The sequence below is a fragment of the Clupea harengus genome, chromosome 4 (assembly GCF_900700415.2).
Source record: "Clupea harengus chromosome 4, Ch_v2.0.2, whole genome shotgun sequence".
NCBI classification, from domain to species: domain Eukaryota; kingdom Metazoa; phylum Chordata; class Actinopteri; order Clupeiformes; family Clupeidae; genus Clupea; species Clupea harengus.
Genome location: NC_045155.1, coordinates 19,579,879 through 19,595,289, shown reverse-complemented (window position 1 = coordinate 19,595,289; position 15,411 = coordinate 19,579,879). Strand labels below are relative to the sequence as shown.

Genomic DNA, 15,411 nt, shown 5'->3' with positions numbered 1-15,411 from the left:
CAGCCAACCCAAAATTGACTCACAAATCTTAAAGAACTGGAATCCCTTTTTTCCTTTGGTGCGATTTGTGAAATTCCATTGCATCTCTTTCTCTCTCTCTCTCTGTCTCTCTCTCTCTCTCTCACTCACATACACAGCCAGCCAGCCAGCCAGCCAGTCAGCCTTGTGTACTCTGTTCGGCCTGTGAGAGGAAGCCACAGGCTTTAATAATTAATCCCTCCACACATCTATCAATCTCTCCATCTCTCAGAGTCTGGGAGACACACAGCAATCTTATTTATTTGGAGTAGCTGAAGAGAGCATGCACTGAGGGTATGGATTACATAAAGTGCAGGCAGACTACTTTTGGCATACTCTATGAAATGGAATAATACATACGGCCTCAGCATGTAAGGCCTGCCTCTTGACATCTGATCCACAGAGCCGAGAGCACAAACACATTTACTCTCACAATCATGTACATATTAGGCACACGACAAGTCAGCGAGACAAGCATACCAATAAAGGATGCCAGACAGCAGAGTGCCTCAGTCTGTTTTTTATCTGGTAAATAAACAAAAAAAGTCTATTACTATACACACACACACTAAACAAAAGCCTGACCCAGCAGTTCAATACAAAAGGCAGAAATCTATTCTTCCATCCCTGAATAACTTTGCACCTCAGTGAACACGTGAGAATGGAGGAGAGAGAGAAGATAAGAGGGGAAAAAGGAAAAAAAAAGGGAATAGTGAGAGAGCAGCGAAGGAAAGGATAAGGGGTGTGGGGAGGGGGGGGGGGGCGTCGAGGGATGGAGGGATCGAAGGCACAAGCTGGGTTCAATTTAGAAGTTCCCACAGGAGGTGGAGTGACCTGTGTCTACTACAACAGAGGTCAGGCAATTTTGAGCCGCCATCCCCTCCCCACCCCCCATCATCAGAGTATACTTGGGGGGTGGGGGGCTGTGGGGGGACCCCCGCCTTAGTGCCACACATCCAAGGGAAAATTGAAAGGTCCTTGTAGCAAGCAAGACCCCAGAATGACCCACAGGTAGGTTCTCATTACAAACAATGGCAACTCAAGCAGGGCCACATCGCTGGAGTCCTCCGCCGAGTCGCGGCATCAAGCTGAGCTGAGCCCGACACCAAAGCCCTCTCTGCTTTCCTCTCTGGCCACTGGATTTAAAACCCACTCACCCAAAAGCCCTCTGATGATTCTAAGAATTAGTGCAGAAAATCCAATATACTATATGTAAACATGATACACTCTCCTGATAGGCGGCCATGGGTTATCAATATCAAATTTCACTCCATCCCCAAAGACACACTGTAAAGATCACTGGGTCTCCAGTGAGTCTGTAAAGGGCATAAGCCCTCATGCTGAGCTTTCCCTGTGACTGGAGCCTCATGAAGCAAGGGTTGTAATTAACCACTATAGGGTGATTTAAGTGTTTCATTAATGTGTCCTTGCATTAAGGAGAGATATATTACAGGCCTGTGATCATTTGCCAAATACATAACTCTGCGATAATGGCTGCCATTTTCCAGAATGTTAGACTAGGGGAATCTTGATACAAAAAAAAAAACAGGACCAAATATCACAAAATGCATTAGGCTGTGCAGTTAGGAGGGAAAGGATATGAAAAAGGATAGTCATCTAAAACGTCAACAAACCTTACATATTTTATTGGAACTCGTTTTGCCTTTAAATTTCCTACCTCTTCCTACACACCATATACTCCTTGTATTTCCCTACACTGTACATGTTTTCGCATGTATTCTACATACATATACACACACTCTCACACCTATGTATATACTAATGCTAATAATTGAATAAGATAAGATATGCAAATGACATCACAGACACTCCAGTACACAGACATTCCCAGAAGACAGCTATGGCATTTTGCGGTGTAATCTGGAATCCGAACACAGGGACAAATGTGTGCATCTCCACCTGAGGAGCCGCTGCACTAAACAAAGACATCTGAATTCCAGGCATGCTCCAGACACCTGTTTGTAAAAATGTTAAAGCGCTCCTTCCCCGAGAAAAACAAACAAGCAAACATGACCTTTAATTTCCTCCGACTGCCCGAGAGGAGCTGATGAACATTTCCGCAAACATTCGCCATGCAGATTCGCTCCTTTTAATTACGCGCGGTCGAGGAAACGCGAGCCTCGATTGAGGCGTCGGAATGAGGATAAACATCTAAATCAAGTCGTGAATTCGACTGGGTGAAGTCTACTGAACGTTAACCTCCACCTGTCTGGTTTGTTTACAGGGCATGAGTTTCAAAAAGCCAAACCACCTGGTTCTTTGATGGGTAGAGTTCAAACCTCCTAATCAGAGTCATTAGAATTGTTCTTCTGCATACCAAAGAGCTTGAATTCAGGCACGTTCTAATGCAGGAGGAAGGCTTTAAGTGGGGAAAGATCAAAACAGAGGCTGTAGAATGAAAAGGAATGGGAAAAGGGTGATATTAAGGAGTAATAGATAGCATCAAAAGAACCCGCTTCACTGACTGAAGCGATGTAAACCAATATATCAACCCTCGGAGCCTGTCCTGCAGCAAAGAGGCCCTTTGCACTTTAGCACTTTGGTCAAGTTCACAGACTTCCAACACGAACACTTCAATGTGCTGTGTACTTCAAACCCCCACATACACACAAAAAGGCATACTTGCTTATTTTGATATGAGATTTGCAATGGACTCTTGACATTGCTGAATATCTAAACGCTTATAAGAGATCATCAGAAGAGGAAGACTGAAAGACAGAGGTGTATAATGAGGACGTATCTATATACTATACTGTATATTGTGTATCACTGGCCCCACCCTTTTCATCTGCAAAAGCAAAGCATTCAGCAGGGTGAGAGCATTCAGCAGAGTGGCTCTCATACACCGCCACCAATCTACAGCTCTCCAAATGAAGCGAGCTCAATCTCAGCACAATTCATTAGATAGGCTCCTCGTTACGGAGAAATTGGGTGGAGAATTAGCTTGTTCTTTTGTCCCGCTGTAGCACTTTCATATTTTTGTTCTACCAACACTGACGCAACTCTCATTACCGCCACAAAAGAAGAGAGGGAGAGAGGGAAGTCTGAGTGAAGCCAACTCCTGAAGCGCCCAGCCGATGTCTTTAGTGCGGCTTCCAAAAGGAACGGCAGCTGGGAAATCACACAGCGCTGAGTGAGGAGAAGGAGTTAGAGGAGAGGGCAACTTCAAGAAAGCAGAGGGGCCGGATGATTATAGCATGGCTTTTTTTTTTTTTTTGCTGTTGTTGTTCTGTTGTTGATTGCCGTTGTCACAGAGATCAGTAAAAACAAAAAAGTCTCTTTGAATTCATGTATTGTGAAATGAAATTTAAAGTGCTTGTGGATCGTTTACAAAAACGGCAACCATTTACAGAAAAAAATATTTTAGCAAAGCTTTCTGTCAATACACAACACTCGTTTTCCTGTTATTTTGCATTCATTTTGACTATTCACCATAGGGATTTCTATGCGAGACCGTGGTGTACATCTAGTGAAGAACCAAAGGTCTGGTCAGAGGGGGCTGGGCTGGTCTTATCAAAGGAGGAAAGCAAGGTGACACCACCACCCAGTGCTGATCTCACTTCCTCTCCAGAGTACAGATAAGATAGATAGAGGGAGAGAGAGAGAGAGAGAGAGAGAGAAAGAGAGTGAGACAGAGAGAGAAACAGAATGTGAGAGAGACAGAACAAAAGACAGGTGAGTACTGACCTGAGAAAATATGAGTCGAAGAGAGAAACACAGAGAATATTAAAGAGACAGAAACAGACAGAGATAGAGAAACAGAATATGACAAACAGATAGAGCAGATATGAGACAAACAGAGGAGAGGAGAGGAGAGAGAAAGGAGAGACAGGAAGGTGATGCTGCTGCTGGTGGTGGTGCTGGTGGTGGGGGGGGGGGGTTGCGGAGAGTCAGAGAAACATCATCTGCCCTCTCAGTGGGAGAGCAAGCACACATCACCACAGCCTCTGAAGTCCAGTGACTCCAGTGTGTGTGTGTGTGTGTGTGTGTGTGTGTGTGTGTGTGTGTGTGTGTGTGTGTGTGGAGAGGAGAGGAGGTTAGGTGAGTGAGGTGGGTGTCGATGAGCAGCTCCCCCACGGTCGGCTCAGGCTGCGCCCTCATCTCAACCAAAAAAAAAAAAAAGATAGAGCACAACACACCCGCTCAATCCCCCCCCCTCACAACAAAACGAACATCGCTAGACCGCCTCGCTCTCAGGGCCAAGACTCTGAGTGTGTGATGGGGGGCCCGGGGTGCCAGGACTGAGCCCACTGCTGCATGACCTGGTGCTTCTCATCCTCCGGAGCTCCTCAGCGGCGGGATCATCACTCTGCCCTCCTCGACCCCATTGTTTTCCACAGAAACATCAAACGCTGGACAACGGACAGCTCAAAGAAAAAGGACGTCTGGAGGAGTTTTGTGAACAAGGGGAGTTGCTTGCGAGTGAAATCAGTGAGGGTGTGACTGAAACATGTGCTTGTTTGATGCAGCAGAGGCTGGTTCGTCTATGCATTAGCTCGTTGTTAGGTAAAACAGTATCGCTTCCATGTTGCACTAATCTAATTTATCTATAGAACAAGATTCCTTGACTTGGAACGGTAGCAATCAATGGGACAAAAGGACCCTTTTAGGATGTAAGTCATCTTAAGTAAACTCACGCGCATAGAGAACCGACCATTATTCAATAATGTTCTTGCAGACAGGCTTCCCACCACACACATTGCAAACCTAGTCTAGTAGTTTGTGGACAGACCAGAGTCCCCCCCCTGGTACTATTCCCGTCTCATTTTTCCCTGCTCTGATGTTCGCGTTCCCTGAAACCGGAACCCGTCTGTCTCTCTCTCTCTCTGTCTCTCTCTCTCTCTCTCTCGGGTTCTCTCCACCGGATGCGACTGCAGCCAGAAGATTGTGCCCGCGCTGCCCAAGCCACGTCACGCCACACCACGTATCCGTCCCCGTCCCTGTCTGTTCCGATGCCATGTGCGTCCACTGCGGCGGCTCCCTGCCGGGGGCGGCGGCATATTGCATGGCGGCACCATGTGGCGCCGGTGCCGGGCACGGAGGATTATTGCTGATGACAGGGCATTAAAAGTGCGCCGGCCCATTGTGAAGGCTGAGCTGATGTGCTCGCTCTCTCTTTCTCTCTCTCTATTTCTCCCCCCCTCTCTCTTTCTCCCTCTATATATGTCTCTCTTTCTCTCTCTTTCTCTCTCTCTCTCTCGTTTGGCGGTTCAGCTTCAGTTCAGCGGCACACTCAGTTGCAGTGGCGGTGGCAGTCCTGGGCCTGGGCACACACACAGCATCGCTGGGGCCTTTAGGATGCGCCACTCATTATGGTCTGGTGTCACACCAGCTTAGGCCCTCTTCTCATCATACTACACCCCCACCACACACACACACACACACACACACACACACACACACACACACACATGTACTCATACACACACACCCTTCCAGACTTTCAAGGCCTGGCCCTTAGTGCTTGGGGGCCACATTTTCCGGCATGGTGACCACACAGTCTGTCCCATCCTCCTAACACCATCTCTGCCCTCCACACCTCCCCTCTGCCCCCCCCCACCCCCCTTAAAAACACACACTTTTAACACCATCTCACGGCTCCTCTCATATGAGACATCCATTTTGTTTCCTGAGAACAAGCTGCAACCGTGTTTTTTTTTCCCGAGAAAAAGGGGAAGTGAGAGTGTTAGAATGGAAGTGGCATCGCTGTGAAGATGCCACTTTGACTTAAACACCCCGCACCACCAGCTTTCCTCACCCGAGAGCATTAACTGGGTCTGTTTGGTCTTGAAGGGGAAGGAGGATTAACGGCGGCCCTGTGTGTTGTCCTTTTTTTCTTTTCTTTTTTTCTTTTAAAGAGGGGGGGGTTAATCTCAACACGAACGTCCGGCAGAATAGAGGTCATCCTCCAGGTGTACACAGCACAAGAAACCAGCTGTGTGGGACAGGAGGAGGAATGCTTGGAGGATTACTACCTGGGGATTCATCTAAAAATGACCCCAGCCTATAAGTCCATAATACAGTCGCCACAGGCCGTAGCCAAAGCACCACACAGCGCAGCACAGCACACCACGTAACACCTATAGAATGTCAACATACAATCAAACCTATCCGAGGCGAATATAAGGATTTGGATTAGGTCTCTGTTTAATGACGGTTTAAAAGGCTTCCACTGTTGCACCAGCATGCAGAGCAGATGACAGGTTCCTATGACACCCTACTTATGGGATCACCAGCATTAGAACATCAACGTCACGGCTAGCTGGCTCAAGACCCCTTCTAAAGGCAGCCTGCAATAGAGCCGTGGGTTGCATCATGAGTTCCTTCACGTCATGTCTTTTGTGAAGAAAAAGACTATGGTGCTGTGGTTGTACCCACTAAATAAACTGTCAAGCTCTGCCCCAGATTCTTCCTGCTAATCTCACTTTGACAATTTTAAAGCTGAGCGCAGCGTGCACGTGCATTGCCAGCTCCAAAGCTACCCCTTACCCCCTTCTCTTCTCTTCTCCTCTCCTCTTCTCCCCCTCATCCTCCTCTCGCATTTTGATCAGATCAGTTTATCTAATTTTCCAGTAAATGCTTGAAATGTATTCCTGCACACTCTCTCCCCGTAAACGCACACAGGGGAATTGGCAAAACGAGAGGAAAATGGATAGATTGGCATCTGCCGCGATGCCCCCCCCACCCCCACCAACACCCCACCACCCTCTCTCTCTCTCTCTCTCTCTCTATGCCTTGCATTGCGGCGGGCCTTTCCTGTCCAAGCATGGTTGCCACTGCATGGCACTCTGGCGCTAATGTCGCAGCAGCTCAGTTTACACACGCTCAGTGGGGATGAGGATGTGTCACGTTTGACAGTCGGAGCAGGAGCACTGAGGGACGGCGCACTTGTGAGACGAGATAAAAGACAAACCCAAAGAAGAATCAGGTAGTGAGGGGGGGGTGTTGAGGAGTCTGCTGAAGAAATGACAAGAGGTCCGAATCCTGCCTTCAACTGTTTGCTCTGCAGTGAAATGTCATGCATTGCTATAACACCATCCCCAGCATGGCCCACTATGGAAGGAAAAGTCCTCTGAACCAGACGTAGATTGATAATCTCCAGTCGTTTTCCAAAAGCATCACATGGGCGGGCAGTGGCCCGGTGCCTGGCACAGTGGCTCAAATTTCCACCCAGGGAGGGGTTAGGAGGAGGGTGGAGACAGGGGAGAGAGAGAGAGAGAGAGAGAGAGAGAGAGAGGGAGAGAGAGAAAACACAAGGCGGTATTAGGCATGCAGCGCCAGCTTGAGAAATATGCAGAGAATAAATGAGGTGTCACTTTCAGTAAGAGTCACACAATCAGCGGCGACGAGAGACTCCTTAATCCTTCTCCGCCTGCCACCAGTGAGTCACCACAACCCTGGCGTCGCCGTGGCAAACATGAAAGAGAAATGCCCTTGGTTTTTGGGAAGGTTGCCTTAGCCACCCACCCCCTCACACACACACACTCACACACACACACACACACACACACACACTCACACACACACACACACACTCAAAAAAACACACACACACACACACACACACCGACACACACACACACACTCAAAAAAGCACTCACACACACTCACACACACACACTCACACTCACACACACACACACACCCGCCCCCCCACCCTCAGGCCAGTGCTCTGACACGCACCACATAAGAATTAGGCACAGAACCTGTTCCCTGGCATCACCACGGTAACAGCCTGGCGTGAGCCGAGCCGTGGCGTTGACGTTAATCCACAGGGCTTCACATGTTCACGTGAAGTGCTGTCTCAAATCAAATGAGGGCTTGACATACTACAGCGTTTCCCTTTTTATGAACCCGTCTGCTGTGATTTCATTTCAGCAATAAACGACTTGACGCGCACAGGCTGTAGCCAACAGCGGTTCACTTCAACAAGTGTCAACATTTTCAAAATCAATTTTTCAAAAAGAGTATGTTAATTAATTTTGACTGCGAGCGCAACACTGCAGGTCAAACAAGTTACGGTATCATCATCAATTAGAAGCATGTTAACTGATTTTTCTGAGCATCGCAATTTTTTCTGACTAACTCAACGCTGGAGTCATTGTAGTGGAAAAAATAGGCAACACAACAAAACTATTCCCCCCCTCCCCCCCTCCACCCCTCAACCCACATACCCACAACCTGCCGCAATCTACAACTTATACGTTGACCTCATTTTATATATGCACTTTTTAGTTCATAGAGAGAGAGAGAGAGAGAGAGAAAGAGAGAGAGAGAGACACTGTTCTCAAGGAAGGTAAAACAAAAGACTTTCCTACATTAAACAACCTGTCACTCTCCGTCTATATCTTGAGGCTGTCATTCATATCCGGGCGCGCCTTATTTTTCCCCACAAAGCCTGTCACTACAGCCGAACGCTCAAGCATGGAGGGATAAAGGACTGTTTTCAATTCATAAATATACCTTTAAGAGGGGCGCATCAGTGATTTGTCATGGGAGACTTTTGGCAGGGCTGAAATTGTTGTGGGAGTGACATCTGAGTTATGGCGAGGGGGCTGTGGCTGCCGTTATGAGTGTCTGTGCCTGTGCCTGCCCAGGAGGGTTCATCTTCCTCTTCTTCCTCTTCCTCCCCAGCCTGCAACACGCTGAGCGCGCTCCAGAACCTTCCCCCCCAAAAAAATTACCTTCACGGGAGGATGGCATTAATTAGAAAAAGAGAGGAGGGACACCATTTGCAAAACTTTTTAAATAAACAAAGAAGAAATGAGAGAGAGAGAGAGAGGTAGAGAGAGAGGGTTGGGGGGGGTGGCTGAGTAAGAAATAAAGGTACAGAGAGGCAGAGAGGTAGAGAGAGAGGCAGAGGGGAAGGAGGGAGAGGCAGAGAGTGAGGTAGAGAGAGAGGTAGAGAGACAGAGAGGTAGAGGTAGAGAGAGAGGTAGAGAGAGAGAGAGAGAGAGAGAGAGAGAGAGAAGCAGAGGGAGAAGCAGAGGGAGAAGCCTGCTCTTTTTGTTTCTTCTCCCCTCATGTTGCCTCCGTCAGTCAGTTAATGTAAAAAAAAAAAATGTGGGCTTCTTTGGGATCAATTCAATTGCATTAAAAATGCAGTGCCTTTGCACCGAGTTTGTGCATTTCCTTGGAGAAACGTTGCAGTGGCAATCATTTAAAAATCCCTCCAGCTTGGAGCAGTTAAGTAATGTTTAGTTTCAATCTCCCGACAGCCCCGTGCCAAGAGAGCCGCGCCACAAAACAGACTGAACATGAACGACAAATAAAATGTGAAAATCAAGCAAGACACTGTCTCATTTCCATTAAAAGATAAAGTAGACGGACCCAAAAGAAACAAACTCATTTAAAACGGCTGGCCTATAGGTCAAGGACGGGAAACTGCCTCTGTGCGATTTTCTCCCCCGTGCGGGCATACAAATCAGACCGTTTGTGTTTGTGTTTTTCATTTTCAATACAGAACGCTAAAAGACTTGTTATCTTTTCTTATTTGTTTGATTCATTGTATATGAAATACCTTCAGGCTGTGATGCAACGTATTTAAAATACCTCTCAGTACTTATTATGTGGTTTATTTGCTGGTAACACGGACTAGAAGAAATGTAGTTTTGTTAACTTGCACTGACAGCACACATCAAATGAGCAGCGGGTAGATAAAGTAAGAAACAAGAATAAATGTATCAGACACAAACTGTATTCACAAAAGCACCAATATCATCTCATAAGAGTACGAAATAATAATACTGGGAAAAAAAAGTTATTCTTTAAATTATGGTTGAAACCTTTAAATTATGGAACCCTTGGCCTAATTGGATTCTAGCTCTATCAATTTCAAAGCATATTCTTTCATTTTCTTTTACATTTTCTTTTCAAAGATGAATATATTACTCTGAATCCCCCTGGCCAAAATTTCCATTGGTATTACGCAAGTTTGAATAGAACACACATAGAAGGGGCTCACTGAGGGACAGGGAGAACACATCAGAGACTTGATTAGAAAAAGAACCGCTTGTCTCATAGGTAATACGTGTGCTTTTGTCTGCACAGTGTTTATTGCACTGACCAGAACAACCTAGCATACAAGGTGCACTGAGTGGATAGTGTTTCAGCATCTGGTTGTAAAATTCAGAATTCAAACAACGTGTCATGTTGTTTCACCTTACCCTTGCTAATGCAACAAAGCCTTGAGCACACTATTGATTATTAATTAAAATATCAAATGTGTCAGCGACTGTGTTCCGCATATGTATGACTGAGATGCAGTATCATTAGCAAACTAAAGATAGAGCTCTGAGGCTTACAAACAAACAACAACAACTTCAAACTTCAAACACAGCACTTTATGAATATATCATGCTCTTGTCATAAGTTGTGCATTTCTTTGTGGGGGGGGGGGGGGGTTTGTTGCATCATAAAGGACTTAAAAACACTAAACATTGTGTAAGACCTTAAAAAGAAAGGTTTCTCGAGTGGAATTTCAAATTTGTCTAGGTAGTTGAGGAAATAAAGAATGGATTTGTGGGCTTTGACTGGTCGATAAATACAGCAAAAAAAGGGAGAGACAGAGGGAGAGAAAAAATAGCCCATGGCAGATGGTCCCGAGTACAGCAGCGAGAGGTGACCTTACCTCATTGGTGTTCCACCTGTGCCTCTCCTTTGGCAACGAGGAGCATTTGGGTAGACATTCAAGCAGCTTTTTGGGCAGGTATATTTTCAAATGTCCATGTTCATCTACAAGAAAAGACAGTGGAGAAAAGACATTGAGAAGGTTTGTGTGTGTGTGTGTGTGTGTGTGTGTGTGTGTGTGTGTGTGTGTGTGTGTGTGTTTGGTGAGGGTGAAATAACATGAGAGAGTGTGCATGCACAAACAGTCAACCTCCTGCGGGACAATAGGAAAGTACATGCAAGATGAGTTAAGTTTCTCTCTACAGCAGTTTGTGTTAGAATAATGTATGTAATATGTCCATGCTCATGCTTATCACACACACACACACACAAATACAGAATGCTTCCTACTAGCTGCTCCGCGTCATCTAACAGTGAAAGTTTGAGAAGATACAGGAGTGGTGATACAAAACACATTTACTGTCCCCTGCTGCCCCACCAATACACAGAAGAGTGTCACAATAGGCCTGCATCCAAGAGGAGTCCATTACCAATCAGCTACCTGCTATCTGCAACATTATTTCATTTCTGCTAATCAGACTAAAGTGCAGAGAACAGGTGACACAGAACTGCACAGCAGTGATTCCTTGAAGCACTGAGACATCAGGCGAGTAAACAAGTCACAACACAACATCAGAGATATGCTTGACAAGGTTCATGAAGTAGCACCACCAGAGGGGAGATCGAGGGGGTGAGTAAAGCGTAAGCTCACTGCTGAATCTGTTTCAACACTGAGATGGGCACAGTCACAGCATCCCTCGAAATATAAAAAACGTGAGTTATTAAATAAGTTGTTTATGTTTACATCATTGAGATGGACGGTGGGCGGACTGACATCTTTACCATGCCAATAAGACATATGAGGGTAACATGTCCCTTCACCGAAAAAAATCCAAAATGGTAGAATGGCTGCAAGTGTGCATGCTAGTGAAGTACAGAGGAGAGGGAGATACAATTGCCTTCCAAGGGCAATTACCACGGGGGCCATATGCCAGACTCTCTCCCATTCGTGCCCCTGTCTGTCTCTTTCTTATGCAGCTCAGAGCTTGGCAGCCCTGTCAAATCACTGCCATTTACCCTCATTGTTCTGGAGAACAATTTCTAAATGGCTATGATATTGTCTGCAACTGTGAATTGCGTCCAATTATAATCAATGTGCTACTACCGTCTAGCGCTTACCCGTTCAGTCTCAAGCCACCACCCACTCACATAATGTGCCAATGGAATTCCAAAATAAAAACACACTTGCATTTCTCAAGAGGATAGATAGTATGAATAAACACACACACACACACACACACACACACACACACACACACACACACACAAACAAACAAACAAAGACAGAAATATCCACAGACACATTCATCATTTTCTCTACAGTCTACCAGTTTAATGGCTGTGCACATAATACGTCATTACGTTTTTTAACACCCCAGAAATTAAGACCACGTGTCAACACAAACACAAAAATTACACAAACACAGAAATTAACTTTTGTTTGGAAAGCAAATGTATATTCATAATATTTAGTGGGAAAATAATTAGGTCTGTCTGAGAAATATTACAGAGAATTAATGGAATTTGTTTTTCAAAGCTGCAAAAACAAAGTTCCTAGGTAACATAAACACAAAAACAGCTTTGCAATTTACATAGAAAATGAGGCTTGTATTTTTTTGTTTGTTTGTTAGCTTAAATCCTAACAGCTTATCACTAAATATGGGCTTCTAGAGAGCGGAGCTTCTGCCAGTCATGATGACATGACAACAGTCTGTCATATGTTTGCTACAGCAGCTCAGTAGAATCAAATAAATATATATTTATATATATACAAACCTGTGAATGTTGATAATTAGGATTGTGGAATAAATCTCAAAACAAACATGCACAAACAAATTATAATTGTATTAGGGGTACAAGGAAAAATAAACAGGTTCAATGCAAGGTTAACAATTTATGTATGGGATGTTCTGCAGTGCTTCACATCTCTTTCTGCCCAGGCCGACCACGGAAACAGCAAGCAGGGTCTGGGAATCCCATCACTCCTGTGGTGTACAACCAGAGTCTGTGGGAGGATGGACTCTCCAGCCTGAGCTTTGTGAAAGCATGCCAATGTTCCAGCTATGAATGGCCAATACTGTGTTTATCTTTTCTATTCTGTTCTTCTGATGGAGTTCTATGCTGGCAGAGTGTTTGGGTCTGGCGAGAGTGTGCCAAGTAGGCCAGCACATCCCCAGTGCTAATCCATTACAGACAACAAGCTTCGCAAAATGACCACGTGGTTAGACTCAACTTAGTACTGTATGCCACTCACTGTAACATCACCTCACTAGATCACACGAAATTCAAACTCGTTTCTGAAACTCTTCCTTGGAAACCCACATTTTTCCCAACGAAAGAAAGCCATTTGGCCTGTACATAACTCTGAGTGCTCCTTGAAGCTTAGGATGTGCAGATCTTCAGGACAGTGCATCTCCCCCAGATCTCTGTGTTTAAGTCACACAGGTCTTATGCAGGTCTTATGCAGGCCCTCTTTACACAAGGTCCACATCTACTCCCAGATCCCTGTGTTTAAGTCAAACAGGGCTTATGCAGGTCTTATGCAGGTCTTATGCAGGCCCTCTTTACACAATGTCCACATCTCCCCTTTGATTCCCACCACCGAATATTGTAAATAAACAAACATATTTTCCCATTTTGCACAATCTAACCTCCTTGGCCACAGAGATAAGTCGAATGTCAGAATGGTTTATGGTATCTCTGAAATACGATCTTGCCGGTTTCTTCCGTCTTTGAGCTGCCCACATATCACCTGTTTTTTTTTCCACCTCCTCCTCCCCACCGCACCACCCGCGTCACTGATGACATGTCAAGGCACATCTGCAGAATCCAATTACACCATCCCTAGCTAAGTTTGCACTGAGCAGCGGGCAATTTATGTATAATTGAAAATGAAATTATGCGGGCAAGATGACTGCCTTTTATCTTATCAGTTCTCACTCATTCCTACAAATACGCGGCAGGATAAACATACGAGGTCTGAAAGACGAAAGCTGTAGGTAAAAATAAATTCCTATTCCGGAATGTTCTCCCCTCCCTCTATATCCAGGCTGAGCAGACAAGGCAGGCTTTCCGTCTCTCTCTCTCTCTCTCTACATGCTCCTTGGCGCTGGAAACACACTCTGATTGAAAACATCTGTATTTGCCAGAGGGATTACTGTCTTTTGCTTATCCCTTGGGGAAACAAAGTATGACAGTGAATGAAAAATCACAATGTTGCTTTTGAACTTTTGTTTCCGACATCATTTCCACCTGTGAGCATTTACTTATATAACTTATCACTGTCTTTGTTATTGAAGAATCACCTCAAATGTCTCTAAAGGATCGCTAGGGTAAGAAAAACTCTCCAAAATAGCTTTCTGGGCACCAGCAGATGACGGCAGTGGAGCCTGTGTACATTAATACCGTATAGACAGGTGACAGAAGAGGCAGATAGTTACCTGGCCTCATTTGGGTGTTCATAATGGTTATTTTCTTCACCAATGATTTATGATGACTGCCGTGGATTTCAGAGTAAAAACATTGATTTTCATTTGTCTACCCGTTTCTTGCAATTGCCAGTGCCAATACCAATAAGTCATCATGACTGACGGGGCATTTAAGGGCTTCCTGCAACCAAAATAGCTGCAACAAAAATAGCGATCATTTGTTAGGCCACTACCTGCGCTGACTCTATTGGCTTGTAGGTGAGGGAATTTTTCCAAAACATAGTCACAAAATATATGATCTCCTCAGCTGAGCTGACAGCTTACTCCACGAAGCATTGTTCCCCACTGTCTATTCATCAGGATTATTAGGATCATGGGGGAAAATATGACATGCCTGGCAGTCCGTGTACAGTGGGTGGACAGTGAGAGTGACTCCAGATTGGATTAGGTCTTGATATGGAGCTTGCAAGATATGATTAATACAAAGTGGCCCATAAAAATAAAAGACACACACACACACACACACACACACACACACACACACACACACACACACACACACACACACACACACACACACACACACACACACACACACACACACACACACACACACACACACACACACAGGCAAACGTATCCTCAAAACAATCCCAGCCTGCAGCGAGATACTAACGGAGGAGTTTACCTGATGCCTGATCTGTCCACGAAATGTCAATGTGATGCTCCCCGCTCTTCCCACAGGGACCCGGGGAGATAAATCTGCAGATTGCACCTCCTCTCATTGCATGCAGAAGGAGCGAGCTGTGGCGGAGATTCCCACTCATGTAAATTGTTCTTAGCAGGCAGATAGTGTATCTGCAGCGATTCGCTAGGCTTAATTAGTGCAGCCATGGAGCACCTGCTCACAACACACCTGATAATGATGCAAGCACAAAACTCAGGGATTGAGCTCACACATCTGAAGGATAACTGATAGAGTTTGTCTAAGTCTGGGCCTACCACAGCAGCCAAACAGCACTTTCTGTTTTCAGGGGCAAAACAAGACAGAATCTTCCTGAGATTCTAAAGCAGGCTTCAGAGCACGTCTTTAGCCAATCATTTTTCTTTTTCTGCTCACAATACCGTAGCTGTGTCTTCCACACACTTCAGAAAGGGCTCTTTTTCCCCCCCCAGCTGCAGACAACGGGCCACGAGTGGATGGGAAACTCACCAT

General features: G+C 45.4%; 1 protein-coding gene across 10 annotated transcripts in view; it reads right to left on the bottom strand.

Annotated features, from left to right (window-relative positions):
* The window catches only part of camta1a (calmodulin binding transcription activator 1a), a 368,250-nt gene that overhangs the window by 337,701 nt on the left and 15,138 nt on the right, over positions 1-15,411 (bottom strand). For all 10 annotated transcript variants that reach the window (XM_031566626.2, XM_031566618.2, XM_031566619.2 and 7 more), the window contains one exon: positions 10,670-10,773. In XM_031566626.2, the coding sequence (XP_031422486.1) occupies positions 10,670-10,773 (104 nt within the window). The remainder of the gene's footprint in view (positions 1-10,669; positions 10,774-15,411) is intronic.